Source organism: Rhinichthys klamathensis, unplaced genomic scaffold, assembly GCF_029890125.1.
Source record: "Rhinichthys klamathensis goyatoka isolate OS25496 unplaced genomic scaffold, OSU_Roscu_1.1 h1tg000693l_1, whole genome shotgun sequence".
NCBI lineage: Eukaryota > Metazoa > Chordata > Actinopteri > Cypriniformes > Leuciscidae > Rhinichthys > Rhinichthys klamathensis.
In genome coordinates, this window is record NW_026607120.1 from 544093 (window position 1) to 563675 (window position 19583).

At 38.3% G+C, this 19583-nt stretch overlaps 1 protein-coding gene across 2 annotated transcripts in view; it reads right to left on the reverse strand.

Moving 5' to 3' along the window:
* Nucleotides 1-9001: 9001 nt before the first annotated feature.
* The window catches only part of plekhm3 (pleckstrin homology domain containing, family M, member 3), a 42889-nt gene continuing 32307 nt past the window's right edge, over nucleotides 9002-19583 (reverse strand). For both annotated transcript variants that reach the window (XM_056242061.1, XM_056242064.1), the window contains exons 7-8: nucleotides 12657-12814; nucleotides 9002-10227 (exon numbers count right to left, since the gene is read on the reverse strand). In XM_056242061.1, coding sequence (XP_056098036.1) covers nucleotides 10056-10227; nucleotides 12657-12814 — 330 coding nt within the window. In that variant the 3' untranslated portion in view covers nucleotides 9002-10055. The remainder of the gene's footprint in view (nucleotides 10228-12656; nucleotides 12815-19583) is intronic.

The window sequence follows — 19583 nt, forward strand, 5'->3', positions numbered from 1 at the left end:
TCCACAATTCCACACTAAACTCTTTTACTAATTTGTTGAGATCGTATTTTTCTGTGTGTTCCCTCTGTTGGCTGCGGAGCCAGTAATTACTCACTCCGTAGAGGTTCAGTGGAGTGAAAATACTCCACCCGCGTTGACACGCCCACAACTTTCAGGCCCCAACCCCTTTTTACCAGGGGCCACTGACAGACAATCATCTGTGTGAAAAGAACTGGTCCATCTATCTATCTATCTATCTATCTATCTATCTATCTATCTATCTATCTATCTATCTATCTATCTATCTATCTATCTATCTATCTATCTATCTATCTATCTATCTATCTATCTATCTATCTATCTATCTATCTATCTCTTGTCTGTCTGTCTGTCTGTCAATTAATAAGTCTTGAACTATGACATGGTATCCACCCTCAATTAAATAGAAAATGTGATACTAGATACTACAACAATGGCTTAACAGATCAACACAATGAAAATTCATGTTAGTAAAAAAATACCAGGAAGATGCCACACGTTACTCCTCTAACCATAATGAGGATGTTTAAATTAGTCAGTGGAGATTTAGGGGCAAGTGAATGGCACCGGCGAGTGAGTGTGTGTGTGTGTGTGTGTGTGTGTGTGTGTTTGACTATGAAAAGGCCTTGAGTCTCTTGTGCAAGTGTATCCTGTATTAGGCTACGTTTGTGTTTACCCTCTGGGCCCATTCAGGACAGATGGAGCTGTGCAAACACTCAGATAATGACTCCTAACGCAAGCTTAATCACTCACGCCTCAACAAGACAAAGAAAGCAACCGAGAGGAGCACCTTGCCACACTGATACTCTGCTTGTGAACAGCTAGTGTGCACTATGATGGCATCTCTAGGTCAGAGTTCATTTATGATGTTATGAATTGTCAACCAAAAAAAAAAGTATTTTTGTTCAGTTTTGTGAAGCACTGAACATTCATCTGTAAATCTTTATGACTATGGTTGCATGATCATGCGAATGATTTGGACAATTTTGCCACACTTGGTGTTATATTTGCAAACTTGAACTAAAATGAAAATTATTAAAATTGTGTGCAGTAATTTAAATGAAGGAAAATATAAACATTAGATGGAAAAACGTTTTAAAAAACATTTCTGAAATGTTGCCTTGACAACTGGCAGAATTCGAATAAATTCAAATTGAAGTACTTAAATTACTAAAACTAAAACTAAATAAAAAAATATTTGAAAAACTAATACAATTGACAAAATCACATCAACAAAAAAAAAGTTAATTCAAAATTCTAAGAAATATTATTATAGTGTATAAATAATACTTAAATCAGTCAGCCACATTTAAAAATGTATGAATTGGATTAAATAACAAAGTGGCATGTATTTGAAAAGCTGCACAAACACACTTTCCAAGAAAAATGTTCCACAAAAACTATCCTTTAAAAAAAAAAAAAAAAAAAAAATTGATAAGATATAGGCTATAATTCAAAATTAAGACATTGAACACTTTCTGGTTGTCAAACAGTGGACCAAGTTCATAGTATTTGGGAGGAATTAGACCCGTGTGAAGGAAAAAATGACATCATACATCCTCTAGAAATCACTTTTTGAACGGGTTTAAATATCATTGCAAAAATGGCTCAGAAATTACAACTGGGAGCAACTGTATACAGTATAATACTGATAAAGTACAGTCAAATTATTGTGCTATTTTAAGAGAGAATTGTGACCAACTATTGGCCTCTCTCTCTCTCTCTCTCTCTCTCTCTCTCTCTCTCTCTCTCTCTCTCTCTCTCTCTCTCTCTCTCTCTCTCTCTCTCTCTCTCTCTCTCTCTCTCTCTCCCTCCCTCTCCCTCTCTCTCTCTCTCTCTCTCTCTCTCTCTCTCTCTCTCTCTCTCTCTCCCTCTCCCTCTCCCTCTCTCTCTCTCTCTCTCTCCCTCCCTCTCTCTCTCTCTCTCATTGTTGATTCAGTATTCTGTAATCTCACAGCTTTCTATAAGTCCAAAGTTCTCACAGGGTGTGTGCCAGAATACGTGTGTGTTCAAAAGTGCAAGTGACCAATCCGCCTGCTCCGTCAGGTATTTCTAATGCTCGATTAACACTTAGATGACATCAGCTCACAGAAAGTCTGAGAGGACGAGAGTAAACAGAACTCTACATGCCACAGACTTGCTTAGGGAATCAATCATTGAGACAGACGTGGCCATTACATTGTTTTCCTTGTAACGCTCGGGATGTTTGATTGTGTCTTAAATGCTATGGCAACCGAATCAACCTTGCCAGCCATTTGTGCACCTGTTTCATAGGTTACCTACGAACATTGTCACACATTAACTACAAAACCCCACCTTAAGGAGTCACACAAACGCCAACCGACTTCCTTTCAGTATACTGTGTCCTTAATACAGTTAGGCCTTGCAAGGGAAATTGCTAGTATACATAGCCTACTTGTATCGAAAGGACTTAAGGTGATGATACACAGGGCAACTTTTTGAGCGATGTTGCTGGGCAATGTTGCCGTCAACGGGCAACCAGATGAGACGCAGGGCCCACGACTGATCTAAATTATCCAGATAGAAATGTATTGCCCATTTTCAATGGGAAAGTACCCAAGCAACAATCGCTCGGCAAGATTGCCCAGCAACATTGCTCAAAAAGTTGCCCTGTGTATCATCACCTTTAGTGAGTCTGTTGAATACTGATATGGGGAGGAAATAGCCTGATTAAAATCAGTCTCGCTCAAGCTCTAGATAAGTCGATCTTGGATTTACTTTAGTTGAGCTGTAGAGATGATGTTGAAGCGTGATGAGGTTTGGTGCTCACTAGCCGTCTGTTGTGCTTCATGATGTCTCCTGGGCATGAAAACATCCCATGGTGGTGGTTGGGTTTTCCTCTTTTTTTCCTCTTATTCACTCCCTCTTCCCTTTCTTTACATGCCTGAACATGTGTTTGGGCACATGCCTTTATCTAATACCCGACTCTTTATGTCTGTGGATGGACAATTCATACAATGACAACATGATGCAGTCTTACCAAACTGATCCTAATCTCATCCTTATTTGCTTTTCTGTCTCTTTCAAGAGAAGATTATATGATATGGGATGCTGTTGTTGTATTTAGGAGAAGTAAATTGATAGGATATGTAATTGAAATAGCTTTTGTTAGATATATTGGTAGCGCAATGTTAGAAACTGGTCAATATAATAATGGAGAGATGATGCTGAAAATTCAGCTTTGCCATCACAGGAATGAATTACATTTTAATACATATTCAAATAGAAAACTGTTATTTTAAATTGTAATAATATTTCACAGTGATACCGTTTTATTGTATTTTTAACAAATAAATGCAGCCTTGGTGAGCATGAGACTTCTTCAAAAACATTTCAAAAATCTTTGAACTAGTGTATTTTTATATATTTGGATATAACCTAAAAACAAAATTTTCTGTTTATTTTAAAACTTTGTGGCTTTAACCCTTTGATGCACATGGGTCTAAAGTGACCAGACTGAGTTTCTATATCTTTGCAAGAAATTAATGTCATCATTCAGTATTCTAGGTATTCCTCAATTAACTTGTTTTAGATCATTACAAATCCTTATTTTAAATTTTCCTTTCCTACTTTTCGAATAAAAATCATTTTTGTGTCACTACCCTTCTAATGCGCAACATGGGTCTAAAAGGACCCGTATTCATTCTCTGTGTTATTTCAATCATGGCTAAGTGTTTCTTTGCTACATCTTTAAAAGAAATGTATTTTAGAATTTATTAATGCAGGTATTCACTAAATATCTTGTTTTTGATTTCCACAAATCATTATGTTTATTTTTCCTTTCTTACTTTATAAACAAACACAGTTTTGGGCCTCTGTGTGTACTCACTATGTACTGTTTTGTGCATTTATATATCATAAAATGATATCATATTCAAGTATAAATTATAGCTTGCCTGCTAAACATCAATATTTAAGGGCAGCATTTGTGTAACATAACTTAGCATAAGAAGATCCCAAACAAACGAGCATGAAAAAGCAGAACACAGCTGACGTCGAGGAGTGTTATTGCTCAGTGGTCCCATGTGTTTAAGCGGCAGGTGGACGTTAGGAAACCAGAGGGTTGAAGCAGACGTTCTCTAACCCCATTTACACGAGAACCGGACCCTGGCGCTCCATCCCATGTCACTATTGTCTCCACCCCTCCTGCCTCCATTCTGCCGTCGTCTTTTTCTCCTTAAACCGCCCTTTTGTTGTCTTTTTCTGATGGCATTTCTGGCCCCTTGTTGTCAGAGTCCTAAATGAGTCTTGACTGGCCTGTGGGCCACTGGAGAAGCACAAAGGAGAGTGTTCCGCTCGCTACAGTGGAGCCATTGTGGCTTTCAACAATGCACTAATTGGCAACGACAATTAAGCACGACCAACACTCAGGTTCAATTTGCCCACTCCTCAATACAAATCACAGGCAAATGAGTCAGACCGTGCACACACAGCTCACACACACATTCACACGGCCCTGCTAAAATAACAGCTATTCTCATAAGCATAGTGCAACAACCAAATATATGCTCCCACCCCTTCAGCAAGTTCATGTTAGCTGTGAAGGGAAATACTGCAGGAGACTCAAACTGTGAGGAGGGTGAAACAAGAACAGGCTGTTCAGCTTGTCCAGACGGATTGGAAATTCCACAAAAGCTATTTTATTTTGAATACTTTAATGCATTATGATTTTTATTTAAAAAAAAGATTTGACAAAACTTGTGCTTTGATACTTAATAAACATAGTATCTACCGTGTTTGTTTCTCTTTTAGGTACAACTGCAGCATATTTCATCTATTGTTCTGTGTGTGTGAAAAAAAAAAAAAAAAATCACAGCATATCCCTAAAAACATCCTCTTGACACGAAAAAATCTTCACCGCTCCAAAAAAAAAAAGGAAAAAAAAGGACGCAACAAGTCCAGATATGTGTGAAAACACCCATCTTAAAGGCATCTTCAGCATTGAGCTGTCACACATTAAGACCGTAATGGAGTCTGAGATCAGCAGGACGCCTCGATTTTAAGCCGAGGCTCGAAAACCGGCTTTAAGAGTTAGGGAACAAGCACATTCTCACAAAAACACACACAAAGGAGGAAAGACTTGGCATGTTCCGGCCCATCGGCAGTGGTTGGATTCTCGTGGATTATTCTCTGTCAGAGAAAGGCTTTAGAGCTCTCTAAGGCCAGGACAAATTACTGTTCTCTTTCAAGAGAAGAAAAAAGCAGGGGAGGAGGAAAAAACATGAGGGAAGTGTTGAAAAAGTAAACCAAGGAGAGGAGGAAGCGTCTGGGGTGGCCGGCCATTAGCTTAACCGAGACATCACTCAGACAAGAATCAGAAAAGGTTTGCGAAACTATATTAAACAAGCCTGGCTCTTTTTTTTCCCCTGCACATGTAAGGTGATGAAAGTGAATATACGGAACAGGAAAAAAAATACAGGTCTTCACTAATGTGACTACATGGAAGTGTCCAAATACAGTATTCATATTTTCATATTCAAATATATGTGTTTGTGTGTGTGTGTGTGTGTATATATATATATATATATATATACACTCACCGGCCACTTTATTAGGTACACCTGTCCAACTGCTCGTTAACACTTAATTTCTAAGCAGCCAATCACATGGCGGCAACTCAGTGCATTTAGGCATGTAGACATGGTCAAGACAATCTCCTGCAGTTCAAACCGAGCATCAGTATGGGGAAGAAAGTTGATTTGAGTGACTTTGAACGTGGCATGATTGTTGGTGCCAGAAGGGCTGGTCTGAGTATTTCAGAAACTGCTAATCTACTGGGATTTTCACGCACAACCATCTCTAGGGTTTACAGAGAATGGTCCGAAAAAGAAAAAACATCCAGTGAGCGGCAGTTCTGTGGGCGGAAATGCCTTGTTGATGCCAGAGGTCTGAGGAGAATGGCCAGACTGGTTCGAGCTGATAGAAGGGCAACAGTGACTGAAATAACCACTCGTTACAACCGAGGTATGCAGCAAAGCATTTGTGAAGCCACAACACGCACAACCTTGAGGCGGATGGGCTACAACAGCAGAAGACTCCACCGGGTACCACTCATCTCCACTACAAATAGGAAAAAGAGGCTACAATTTGCAAGAGCTCACCAAAATTGAACAGTTGAAGACTGGAAAAATGTTGCCTGGTCTGATGAGTCTCGATTTCTGTTGAGACATTCAGATGTTAGAGTCAGAATTTGGCGTAAACAGAATGAGAACATGGAACCATCATGCCTTGTTACCACTGTGCAGGCTGGTGGTGGTGGTGTAATGGTGTGGGGGATGTTTTCCTGGCACACTTTAGGCCCCTTAGTGCCAATTGGGCATCGTTTAAATGCCACGGCCTACCTGAGCATTGTTTCTGACCATGTCCATCCCTTTATGGCCACCATGTACCCATCCTCTGATGGCTACTTCCACCATGTCACAAAGCTCTAATCATTTCAAATTGGTTTCTTGAACATGACAATGAGTTCACTGTACTAAAATGGCCTCCACAGTCACCAGATCTCAACCCAATAGAGCATCTTTGGGATGTGGTGGAACGGGAGATTCGCATCATGGATGTGCAGCCGACAAATCTGCGGCAACTGTGTGATGCCATCATGTCAATATGGACCAAACTCCCTGAGGAATGCTTCCAGCACCTTGTTGAATCTATGCCACGAAGAATTGAGGCAGTTCTGAAGGCAAAAGGGGGTCCAACCCGTTACTAGCATGGGGTACCTAATAAAGTGGCCGGTGAGTGTATATATATATATATACATACATACATACACTCACACACACAGTTGTAATCAGAAAAAATCATCACTAATAAGTTTGTAGTTTTCAACACATACTCATGCTTTCAAGACTACCGAAAGAAATTTTTGTAATTTCAACAAAACCCCATTTATGTTAGTCAGTTAAATAACATCAACTTAGCAAAAAATCTATAGATTTTGCCACAGAAATGTAGTATACATTACAGAAAACCAAATGCTTAAGTTTTTACAGGCATAAACATAAACACTCACTCACACTGGCCCTGGGCCAGCGGACCATCCTTATTGTTGAGATAGGTTGGAAAAATATTTAAAATGCCTTGATGAAGAAAATACCTCCATGGTAACTGTTCTCAATAGAATCATATCACATCACAAGACTGAATTTCAAATGTTTATACGTCAGTACCACTGTGCAAAAAAAATTAGAAGCCTCATGCTGTGGTCTCTAACAGGTCCAGTGGTTGTTGGTACAACTCCAAACAGAACCAGATACAAGCATGTGGCTTTTAATTTGGAATTAGCTCGTGATTCAGTGCTTGGACCCACTCCGGTGCACCAGGACCCAAAAGGGAACACCACAACCCCGGCCATGATGCATTTGTTCCACTGCTGCCTTGGATTCTGACCAGGAAAATAATCCGTGCAGAATCGAAAATACTTTGCAAAATCCTAAAAAGTCAATTTAGATGACGCCATTAGTGTTGTAGCATATAAAGAGCACAATGTGTTGTTAAGTAATTTTCTTTATTGGCAACAGTGGTAAAAAAAAAAAAAAAAGGCAAAGAAAAGAAGAGGAAAACTGGAAGGAACCCGCACCAGTTCTGAAACACAAATATTTGTAGTTGCAAGAGGTTGTCTGTAATGGAGAGTTTACAGAGTACAAGAAAGCACAGGGAAAATCCCGGAAACTGATACAGAAATTGCAGTAAAGTATATAAATACAATAAATATGTCTGAAACAAATCTGACATGTAAATATACAACTGAGAACAAGATGACCGCAGAAAAAAAAATTCCATTACACCTTCAACAAACATGAAAATAAAAGACCAATTTGGTGTACTGAAGGAACAAAAGATATTCACCAAGTACATCCACTGAGTTCCCTTTTTGTTTGTCCCATTATTCATTGTGTTAAGAATCCCTGATTTTAAAGAACAGTACGAATAATGCAATGTAACATAATGCATAAAACATACAAAGCGAACAGATTTTAAATCATTCCATCTTACAGTAACATGTAAAACATGGTGCATTTCGCTCCGTTCAAGTTTAAAACGGTGTAATGACAAGATCTCTGGTGGGAAAACAAGAGACTGCCAGATTTGGGGAAAATTCCTTTTTTTAGTAAGATAAGTAAAGGTCTTCGCCTTCAAATACCAAAATGATTATGTGATTATATTACGATATATTCTATAGCCTGATATTCTGATTAGATTAAATACTGAAACATTATTTGATTATAGCTTGCTAATCGAAGAACATCAACAGGCCAATGCGTTGGCTTCCAATTTAGGGCAGGCAAACAAACACAGATTCAATAAACACAACCAAAATGTTCTAACACGATCATCCATCCTCCATTTTACATCATTCTATCACACACAAACCACAAGTAAACTAAGACTGAATCTCATTTAGAAGTAAACTTCTTGGTGCAAAACAAGCTCATAACCTCAAAAACTTAAATAAACACGTTCTCACAAACAAAATGTAACATGGTCGCAAATGATTTGTAAATTGACCTCGAACCATCTGAAAGAGTTCAATTAATGTCAATTGTTGGCCAGTAATAAACTAAAGATGGTTTGTCGAAGTTTCAAACATCAAGTGTACAGAATCAGTTCGAATATTTCACATCCAGTATAACCAGTAACTTGTAGCCGATTTTTGAATTAGTAGGTATGCGTTTCTAGCAGTAAAGCTGAATGTGATTTATATCTAACGCTTTGTTTGCTGGCGAGGTGTCCAGGAAGAGAGACAATGCTCTTTTCTCCTACTGTATGCTTACAGAAATAAAAAAAGTAAATGAGAAAATCAGATTTAATTGTGATTCAAGGGATTCAAGGGAACATTCTAAAATGTCAGTCAGCTCGCTACATTTACAGCAGAGGTTGTCTGATTTTTTGTATCGTCCACATGTTGTCTAACTAGAGAAGAACAGGTCTGGTCGAAGAACAGGAAGTCAAATAAGGCAGCAAAAGCAAAACAAGTGACTTCATTGCCAACTCTAAGTTCAAGTAGCAAGAAAACGCAGTATGAGCGCAGAGAGGCAGCGTGGATCAAAAGCAGAGGTCAGTTAGACATGAATTATGAGCTCGTCCACGGCGGGTTTGCTTTACGTTTCTTGTTAAATAGACGTATGAATGCTAAACAAAGCCCTGGAACTCTAGACTGTAATTTTGGGGCTTGGTGGCCGAGGGTAGCTTGTAATCTTAGACCAGGCGGTTAGCAAGAACAACGTGGTTCGGCTGCTTATAGGCAGTGCCATTGAGTGTTGATAAACAGTCAAACTTTTTAAACTTCGGCTGGACGGGACAAGACAGCAGTCCTAGTTCATATTACACAACTCAAACCTTCGGTCCACAAAGCTCAAAGCATAACGGATTTAAAATGAAAACAGGTATGCAAACATACTGTGACTGAAAGTGCAATGAACTTATATAAAAAACATTGAACAAGTTGCAAATTCAATAATGAAATCATGTTAAAAACATAAAAAAAAGATATTTTTGTTCTAAGGAAGTTCATCTTCCTGTTCTAGATCAAGGTTCTTCGGCATCGTAGGTTAACTACAGCGTGGAGGGAAACCGAATGGAGCGGCCAGACAGCCATCTTGCAGCGCTCATTTTCACCAAACCATTAATGGATTAGAAGCTCTATTTGTGTCCAGAAATTGGTTTGAATCATCACTCTTGGATTGTGAGTCTGCCAAAAAAAAGTGCATTATTTTACATCAGCCAGTGAGAGTGTTTATGTGCAAGTGTGTGAGTGTACTTTGCCTGTATTTGTCGGTTGGCCCTGGCTGTCATTTGGTAGATGAAAGGGAAGGGTAAATTGGTATCATTATGAAGCCTCTGCTCTTCGGGAGCTGAATTATTGTCTCTGTGCCCATCTCTCTCAGGTGAGGGAGAATGTAAAAAAACAAAAACTCCTCTGTTTCTCGGTTTTCAGGGAGCACTTCCACCGAAGGACCACAGTATCTTGTGCTTCTTGGATACAGCAGCACTCGGACTTCATTAGTGCAGTGTGTTCAGGTGTCCAGCTCAAAGCAGTCTAGCACTTGATCATCGGGGCTGTCGTGAGGGCCGAGCCTCCTCCAGAATGACGCCGGCTTCTTGTGCAGTTCTCTGCGTACGCATCGCGGGCACGGCTGGGCTCGCATCCGACACTCGGCGTGGAAGACGGCTCCGCAGCCATCGCATCTGCAGTCAAAACAGAAGAACGCTGATGGTTGATCCAAACATTCATTGATACTCAAAACAGTTCTGTCTCTGCCCCTGTCTGAATTTATACTGTGTATAATATATACTGTATATATATATATATACACAGTTGTCAACATTTAAAGTAGATCAAAACCTTTCATCAAAGTTATACATGGATTTTGAACAATACCCGTTCTTGTCTTAGGACAACTTTGATTAACTTTTTTGATCAAATCAAATCAAATCAAATCAAATCAAATCAAAGTTTATTTATAGAGCACCTTAAAAAACACACTGTGTACCAAAGTGCTGTACAATTTCAAACGAATTAGATAAAACACAATAAAATGTGATCCACTTCAAATGTTGACTATTATATATATATATATATATATATATGTGTGTATATGTATATATATATATATATATATATATATACTGTATATATATACAGTATGTGTGTGTGTGTGTGTAAACATATAGTACATGTCCTTTTAAATATCTTCTTTTATGCAGGCTAAAAAGGTTAGTCCCAGTCTATATAAAACTACTACTTCCTTTACTAGATCAATTAGGAGCTCAAGGGCTCCTCATTCCTCTAAAGAGAAGCGACTTCTCTCTGTGCACCATCATGGGCGGTAGTAGCCCAGTGGTTAAAGTTTTTGGGCTGCCAAGCCAAGACTTAAACCAAGATCACTGTTGGCAAAGAGGTTGTGCAATACTAACCAGAAGTACTACTGGTGGTCTATTCCTGAAAACGGTCTGCTTTGCACAAAAGCAGAAAAAGGCCTTGTTCTTATAAGGCATTCCTCTTGATCTAATATGATTTCCTCTTTATGTAGAACTATTAGTAAGCAGAACCCCAGAACTGAAAAAGTCTTGCAATCTGAAGCATGCCCAACATAAATAAAACCTAAAGCATGCTAACAAGATAATACTAGCTGACAGGATGTCTATTTTAAATCGGCCTCTATAAATAAATTATTTCTTTCCAACAGTAAGGATCCAAAAGCCATAAGGGCTGTGGTGTACTTGCTCATCAGAGAGGTGTGGTGGTGGTTTGTGGAATTTATGGATTTACAGTGGGGCGTGGAAACACCTTCTGCTCTTATGATTGCACAGTAGTGGCCTATTGAGCATGTACTGTTACATATACAACATGAAGTGCATACAAACACACCCATGAAATTCTGGATAAACTAAACAGGTCACACAGTGAAGCAGTTAGTGCAACACCTGGATCCAGCTGTACTAACAGACATGCTCAATCAAGCATGGACAGATCCGAATCAGTGAATCAATATGTCGAATAGTAAGGCTGTAAAACGATTTATATAATTAAATGCAATGCATCTCCTCAAGCATTCATTCCTTTTTTAGGAGAGAAAATAAAACACTGTCTTATGCTCAGAAAAAAAATATAATATTAAAAAAAACGTCTTGCACAATATAGATAAATATTTGTAATATTCTGAATTTTATATGTATTTTAAAAAAGCAAATATATATAAATATACAATTTATTAAAACATTTTTACATACTTTTAAAATGTGTAAATATTAAAAGAAACAAAATTTATTCACATATTGAGCAAGAAAAATATATAATTTATGTTTATATAAATATACACAAATAAAAATATATATTTTTTAATTCGCTTTTAAAGGTCTCTCTCCATACATACTTTATAGGTCTGCTAAAAAATACTAAAATATTTTTCCCCATTTCATATTTAAACTTTCGATATTTCATTCTGTTCTGTCTAATTTTCTGTAGACTGGTCAGAATAGTCAACAGAAAATTAGGCAGAATGAAATATCGAAAGTTTAAATACGAAATGGGGAAAAACATTTGAACTATTTTAGATAAATGTAACTTATCTAATTCATTTCAAAATGTAACAGCCCTAACCAATAGTCATTGAGGCTTTATCAGTGTTGCCGTGTGAGGAGCTATGTTTAAATAGCAGCATCTGTTCTGGGAACTGCACTCCACTTCGCTGGATTCTAGTCACACTGGTGGTATGAAGACCAGTGAGCGGTTTATCAGCTGCAGGCCATAAGCGGCCAACACACAGCCTGCTGAAAAAAAGCTGAGATGCTCGAAGGATTAACTGTCCCCTTACAAAGGGTGTACTATCGCTGCATCATCACACCTCAATCCACCACCCGCTGGGTGTGACTAACATGACACAGAGGCTGGACAATCATCAGCAATGAGCTGCGGACCATTTGACAGACAACTGGCACTTATATAAACCACACCTTTGGTTCCACTGAGTCTAGTTAGTGAAACGTAATTGCAACAATGGCTGAAAAGTTAAGCTGCTTTTATTTTTTTAGGCCACTGTATGTAGCATCTTTGATTTCACAGAGCTGAAATGTCATGAGACATTTAGAGGTGAAACAGCGGCTACATGTCTCACCTTCTGGTGGAATTCTCCTGGAAGGGATAGATGACCTGACCGTTTTGGCAAAGCTCACAGATGAAGCCCTTCTCCCGGCACAGACTACAGCTGTAGACATGAGAGCTGGCAAACTTGATCACCTTAGAGAGGAAGGGAGCAAGCTTTCCATCTATGACCTGCAGAAAAGAGAAAGACATTACAAAAGTGGAAACTGTAAGCATTCCATAACTGAGGGGTGGGCGATATGATTGTCACAATAGATGTCATTTTATTTCCCTTTAACAAGATATAGTTATTTTTGCGATACCAAAAGTTTAGATTCCAATCAAATTTCACAATTCTCAACACCAATTTCGCAGCAAAATTGTTAGCAATAAAATAAGGAACTAATTACAAGCAAAAAGGACAAATAAATGCAACAGTACAAATATACAAACGAAATAAAGAGTGCTTTATGTTTTTCAGGTAGGTCTATCGGAAGAAATATTACAGAAATGTAGGATGTAAAGCCACGCTGTGTGAGCAGTAGCTTTTTGTAAATGATATACTTTTGTGACAGCACAGCACTGCAACCTCATATGAGCGTAACCGCAGTAGGTGCAATAGTATAAAATCTAACAGTTGTTAAATAACACATTTTTGCCGTACTCTACCAGTATGTCGCTCGCCCTTACAAGACTGAATCTTGAAATTTACAGTAATCATCCTGTTAACAGTTCTATCTGAGATTTTTAGCGACAGGACAAACACTTAGGAACAAGCTACAATGGGAGCCAAGTACAAGAAAAAAAAAAGAAGAAGAAGAAAAAAAAGACATCACATCAGGAATCCACATGAAAACTAATGAATGCTTAGAGAGTGGGGGGTTGGCTATGGATCGAGGGTGGGGTAATTCCTTTTGGGAGACTGTTTGCAAAAAATAATATGTGAATGCCATTTATCGGCCAGAGTAGTTAAAAATCGGCCTGGTCTTTGAAAGCGGGGCGCTGAAGAAGGTGTATTGTGGGATGTTGAATGAGACAGGGGAAGGGGCCTAGACCTCCAGTGCATATTCACCAAGGGGGCAGAGACAAGTGGCTACACCTGGCAGCACTGCAGCACACCAATTAAAGGCCCTGCCAGCATTCTTCAGCCCTTCCACAAGGATGGAGGAGGAGAAGAGGGGACAGTGGAGCAGGAGAGCTGGGGAGGGTGGGACGGGAAGGCTCGAGGGAAAAGAAAGAATAAAAGGAGGACCACCGCAGTCTCCCACGAAAGACACGCACACACATATGCAGCGTGAGTGGGGAGAATGGGTTGAAAAGGGGAAGGTTTGTGTGGGAAAAGCGAATCTAGACTCTACAGCCATGACCAAAGTTGCCAGATGATGTGTTTAGTTACTTAAAACATGGTGTGTAGGGTTTACATTTATGCACTGGGCAGACGCTTGTATCCAAAGCGACTTAGGTGGGATTCAAGGAACATGTTTTATCAGTTCTTGCCTCCCCTTGGAATCCCATGACTTTTGTATTGCTAGTGCAAATCTCTAATGTTTGAGCTACAGGGTTTATTGGAAGGTATATACTGTATATATACCGAATACTTTATGATTTTTCCAGCGATATAAGATTAAGCAACAAAGAAGCATTTTAAATCTATTTGGCAATAATTTTGTTGACCATTGTTGCAGATGGTTCCTGACAGATGGCAAAAATAACCCTTTTAAGACATTTCAAAGCAAACATAATGCAGATGTACATTTATAATATAGTATATAAATATTTTTAGATTATATTATATTAAATAGTCCAAAGGGTTTTTAGGGTGCTTTCACACCTGCCTCATTTAGTCCGGTTGAATCGCACTAGAGTTCGTTGTCCCCCTTGGTGCGGTTCGTTTGGGCAGGTGTGAATGCAGCAATCGCACTCGGATGCGCACCAAAAGCGGACCAAACAAGCGTACGAGACCTCCTCGAAGGAACCAAAAAGCCTGAAAAATGCTACAAAGTATCATTTTTCGCCCTTGGTCCGGACCAAATGAACCGAACTACAGATGTGAAAGCACCCTTAACGCCAAACCCTACCGTGTTCTCAAAATGTAATAATACTAATAATTATCATCATCGTCAATTTTATATAGCACCTAAAATTAGCTTATACTTTACATAAGTAGCTTTAAGGTGCTTAAAAAAAATAAAGAAAAAAAAATAAAATCTATTACCCCTCTGTGTCAGTGTCAGTAAAAAAAATACAGATTTTTTTTTTATTCCAATGAAATGATTGTACTATATTTTAATAATTAGATCATGTTTTTTATTTAATATCTTGTATTTTGGGGCATTTTATGGTATTAAATTTATTCCATTTATTCACTTTTTTGAGCATGGACCTGAAAGTTAAATTTCCAACTTAAACTGCCATAAATCTTGAATGCTTTGGAGGCTACGTTTTCTCTCTTTTTAAAGACAACACTTGGCAGATTATTGAAAAAAAAAAAGTTTTAAATTTATTGTTATGAAAAATGCACAAAAATACCATTTCGGATTTTTTATACAAAAATATATTTTAAAACTGTGAGAAAATCAAGGCCATTAATCTAAACAAGCTGTGTTCCAAATTTGAGGTTGATATCTCAAAAAAGTAGCTTTTCAACATTTCATAATTCACTAAAAGAAAAAAATCTTCACATTCCACCAAAGCACTGACCAAGTCAAAAAGACACTAGGCAGAAAGACCCACATGCAATAAAGTAGTCATTGTCATTGCCCAATGAACATAAAGGTGAAGCTGTTGGCAGGCTTTCTCAGTACAGACACCAGGAGAGCCCTTAACCATCCATCCATCAAGTAGCTTTCAGTTCAGAGTCAGGCACTCCTGTTTTTCTCTGCCCGGGCTGACAGAAGCCCAATACCCTGCCTTTTCCCATGTGGTGGAGTAATATAGCACGGCATTAAGGAAACGCTGCAAGCCACCAATCAAAGCGGTGTGGTGAGCACACTTGCCGTCCTTTGGTAAAGATGATGGATACTCCCCTTGATCAATGCTGGCAGAGGGAGTAATTAAACATTTCAATAATTTAGCAGGCAAGGTGAGCGAAACGGCGAGTACGCGTACGCCAGACTTGATGGGGAGGGACTGTGCAGAGCAAGAGGGCTGTTAAAAAGAGTTAGACAAAGAAGTGAAAGTGTGAATTTATGTATCAACAGCTAGACAAGATCAACTGATTTAAAATTAGTTGCAGTAAGTCACCCTCAAGGGCTCAGTTAAATGGTAATAAGGATAAATGTTACCTAAAATATTACTATATATTAAAACATATAAATGTATATTAATTTTCATTAATATACACTTATTATACATAATATACACTACTGTACACTACACATTAAATGGATCAAAATTGACATTAAAGACATTTATAATGTTGCAAATATTTCTATTTAAATATTTATTTAAAGTATTTACTTTAAATGTTCTATTCATCAACAAATCCTGAAAAAAAAAAAAATCATTGTTTCCACAAACAACACAACTGTTTTCAACATTGATAATAAGAAATGTTTCTGGAGCAGCAAATCAGCATATTAGAATGATTTCTGAAGGATCATGTGACACTGAAGACTGGAGTCATGATGCTGAAAATTCAGCTTTGCATCACAGGAATAAATTACATTTAAAAATATATATTAAAATAGAAAACAGTTATTTTAAATTATAATATTTAATTAACTGTTTATAATGTAATTTTGATCAAGTTAATGCAATCTTGCATAAGAGACTTCTAAAACATAAAAAACACTTAAACAGACCCCACATTTTTGAACTGTGAAAATGTATATATGTAAAATAAAACAATATAATCCTCAAAATAAACATTACAAAAAATGAAACATAAAACTAATAAGAAATATTAGTCACTATTCAAATGAGACATTATTAATGTAAAATCTTAATGTAAAAACGATGTTTATCTATTGAAGCACAAGATGCACATCTCAAATAAGGCTGGGGAACATGATCTTCAGGTTTTAAACAAACTTGCAGTTCAAGCAAAAGGGAGACACTGAAATAAGATATTCTGAAATTCATGTTCATTTTAAAGTCATCATTTTCCTCAAATTTTTATGCTGAAGAGAAAAATCTATAAAAATGCTAAACATGCATTAAAGTTGGGCAACTCACTAAAACCAGCATCTTTGTAGCTATTTCGGGGGGCATGGATGACGTCTGCCAAATCAACTCCCCCCAAATCCCCCACCTTTTGCTCCTGTCTTGCATGTGCTTTGTTGTCAGTTGCTTAATCCCCTAAAACCACAGTTTAGCACCTACTTCTTCATCCCCTCCTCAGCCCTGGCCCTAATGTCCTCGCCCGCTCCATTAAACGGCAGAGAAAGGGCCCAGATTAGACAGATAAAGAAAGTGTGAGCTCTGTTTGGATAACACCCTCCCTGCCAGGGCCTCGCAAAACAGGATTACAATTGGCGTGTGTGAGGAAGTGAGAGAGAACTGGCCAGCCAGGGTACAGCCGCGTGAGATGGGCATGAGAGAAACGGCGTGAAGATCCATCATATGTGTGGACCATGTACAGTAAACGCATTGGTCATAACAGACCTGGGGCCTGTACCATGAACAAACTCATGAAGGGTTACAGCAGGATTAGTTTCGAGTTGACAAAACCAAACCAATCCAACCAGGCTTTGTTGGTACCATGATGCTGATCATCAACTTTCTCTGTTAACTCAGGCTTTGATCCTGAGTTTATGAGTTGGTGTGACATCAGTAGCGAACAGCCAATCACATGCCGAGAAAGAGTGAAACTGCGATTCATTTCTCGCGAGCGCGATTCATTTCTCTCTTCTGCAGAATATTACGAGATTAAAAAAATATTAAGAGTTTAAACAAATTTACACAGCAAGAAGAAAATAGCTGTCTATGAAAGAGGACAACTAAAAGAAAAACTCTCACTACTGTATATCAGTGCAAGTAAAAGTTGAAGTTAGTTTATACAGCTGATAAAGGTATTGAGAGAATTTAACTTTTAAGCTCACATGTAGTCATTGTTTAGCTGTATCAAATCTAATATTACCTTTATATATTTATTCATTTAAACTCTGTGATCGATTAAGGGTATAATTACATAAATAATATATACCTGTACTAAAAGCCAGACGATTTTGTCTTTAAAAATCATTTGCTATGTAGTGACCTTTAATTTGGAATAAAAAACAGGTGGAGTGACTTTATCGCATCAGACATGTCACTTTGCTCACAGCTGATTGGTCCAAGTTCAGTTTGCAACCTCTTACCTGGAACATAACCTGCCCTGGACCGGGTTAGCCGTGGAGCGCAAGTTACTATGGCGATGAACACTGCTAAAAGCCAAACCACTTTCATGGTGCCTAAAACCCAGGTTTGGCGCAAACTAAACTGAAACATACTTGGCTAGCCACCAAAAACCGGCTCCATGGTATAGGCCCCAGGTGTGATTTTAAATGGTTTTCCGAAAGTTGATGTTTCTCTTGGTGAGAAAAAACACTCGATTCAGATATGTAACTTCTGAGGACCTGAATGTCATCGCTTGAGCTCAATTAAGTGCATATTGTTGCAGATTGTTGGCAAGACTAATGCTGTTGCCTTCGGTACAACACACACAATGCAATTAGCATTTATATAGCACTCTACTTGTGTCCATCTTGGTGCACTTGGTAAACTTTTCATACTCTTTCAGTGAAGATATCAAACAAGCAGTGGCCAAACAAAGCTGGCTTATGGGCAAGTTTAACGCAAACGAATATGGTAAATGGGGTCATGTTTTTAAAAGAAGATTGCCCAAAACTTAGTGCTAATTGTTAGAATAAATGAGGAGAGCATTCGGATTTGGTCTATAGTGTGTTTGGAGTCTTGCTGGAGATCAGCATTCAGTGACCTCAACACGGAGGGCGAGCATTCCAGAGCCGCGGAGGAACCGGCACTAAGAAGAAACACTAAAAGAAAATGGCTCCTTAATAAGGTAAGCCAATTAAGAAGCTGAAAGAGAAAGTAATGTGACGTGAATGGGAAATGCCTCAAATTTGGGCCTTACACAGGCAGTGGGGGAGAGAGTATAAAGGTCTTGTGCTGAATGCGATGAATAAAAAGTACACAAGAAGGGGGACAAAGTACTGACAGTGCAGAGAGTTTTTAAGAACCACAGACAACTGTGCCGTTTCACTTAAAAGATGCAAGTATGAGACAAATTGTTGTGACAAAGAAAACTGGTTTACAATAGCAAAACAATATTCTGAATTTTTAAAGAGAAGCCAATTTTTTGGCACTGTTTTAAGACCCACAGACCCAATACTGAACAAGACTACTGTGACACAAACAGACAGAGAAAAAGAGAGGGAAAGACTATGGTAAGCATTACTACTACAATTGGTCTTCCTTAAGCCCCTTTTCACACAGAGCGTTGATCCCAGAAAATTGCCATACAATTGCTAGAGTGCCTTCTGTGGTGAACGCAAACACGTCCTGAGATTTATCCCGGGATGGGGATCTAGTAACATTGCTGGGATCAGTCCCGGAACGCGCCCTGTGTGAACAAAAGGCAGGACCGATGCCGAAAGGGGTGTGAAGCTTAGATCGTTTCGCCGACTCTGTGTGAAAGAGGCTTTAGGGTTAGGGGTTTAAAGATACATTTTAAAATCAACTATACAGCTTTGTTTTGTGGCAAAAATAAAAATAAGTAAAAATAAATGAATTAAAACTCATATAATATATACTAATTATCAAATAAGTAAATAAATGATTAATTTACTATAAATGAATAAATAAATGAAAAAAGCAAGCTCTAATTGACATGTTGAATGTAAAAGACATACATAAACTAACAAAAAAAGCTAAAGAGGCAGTGTCAGGCAATGGGATATTGGGGAAGAATAGAATGGAATAGAAGCAGAGGCAGGACTGTCATGCTTTGTTTTTCTGC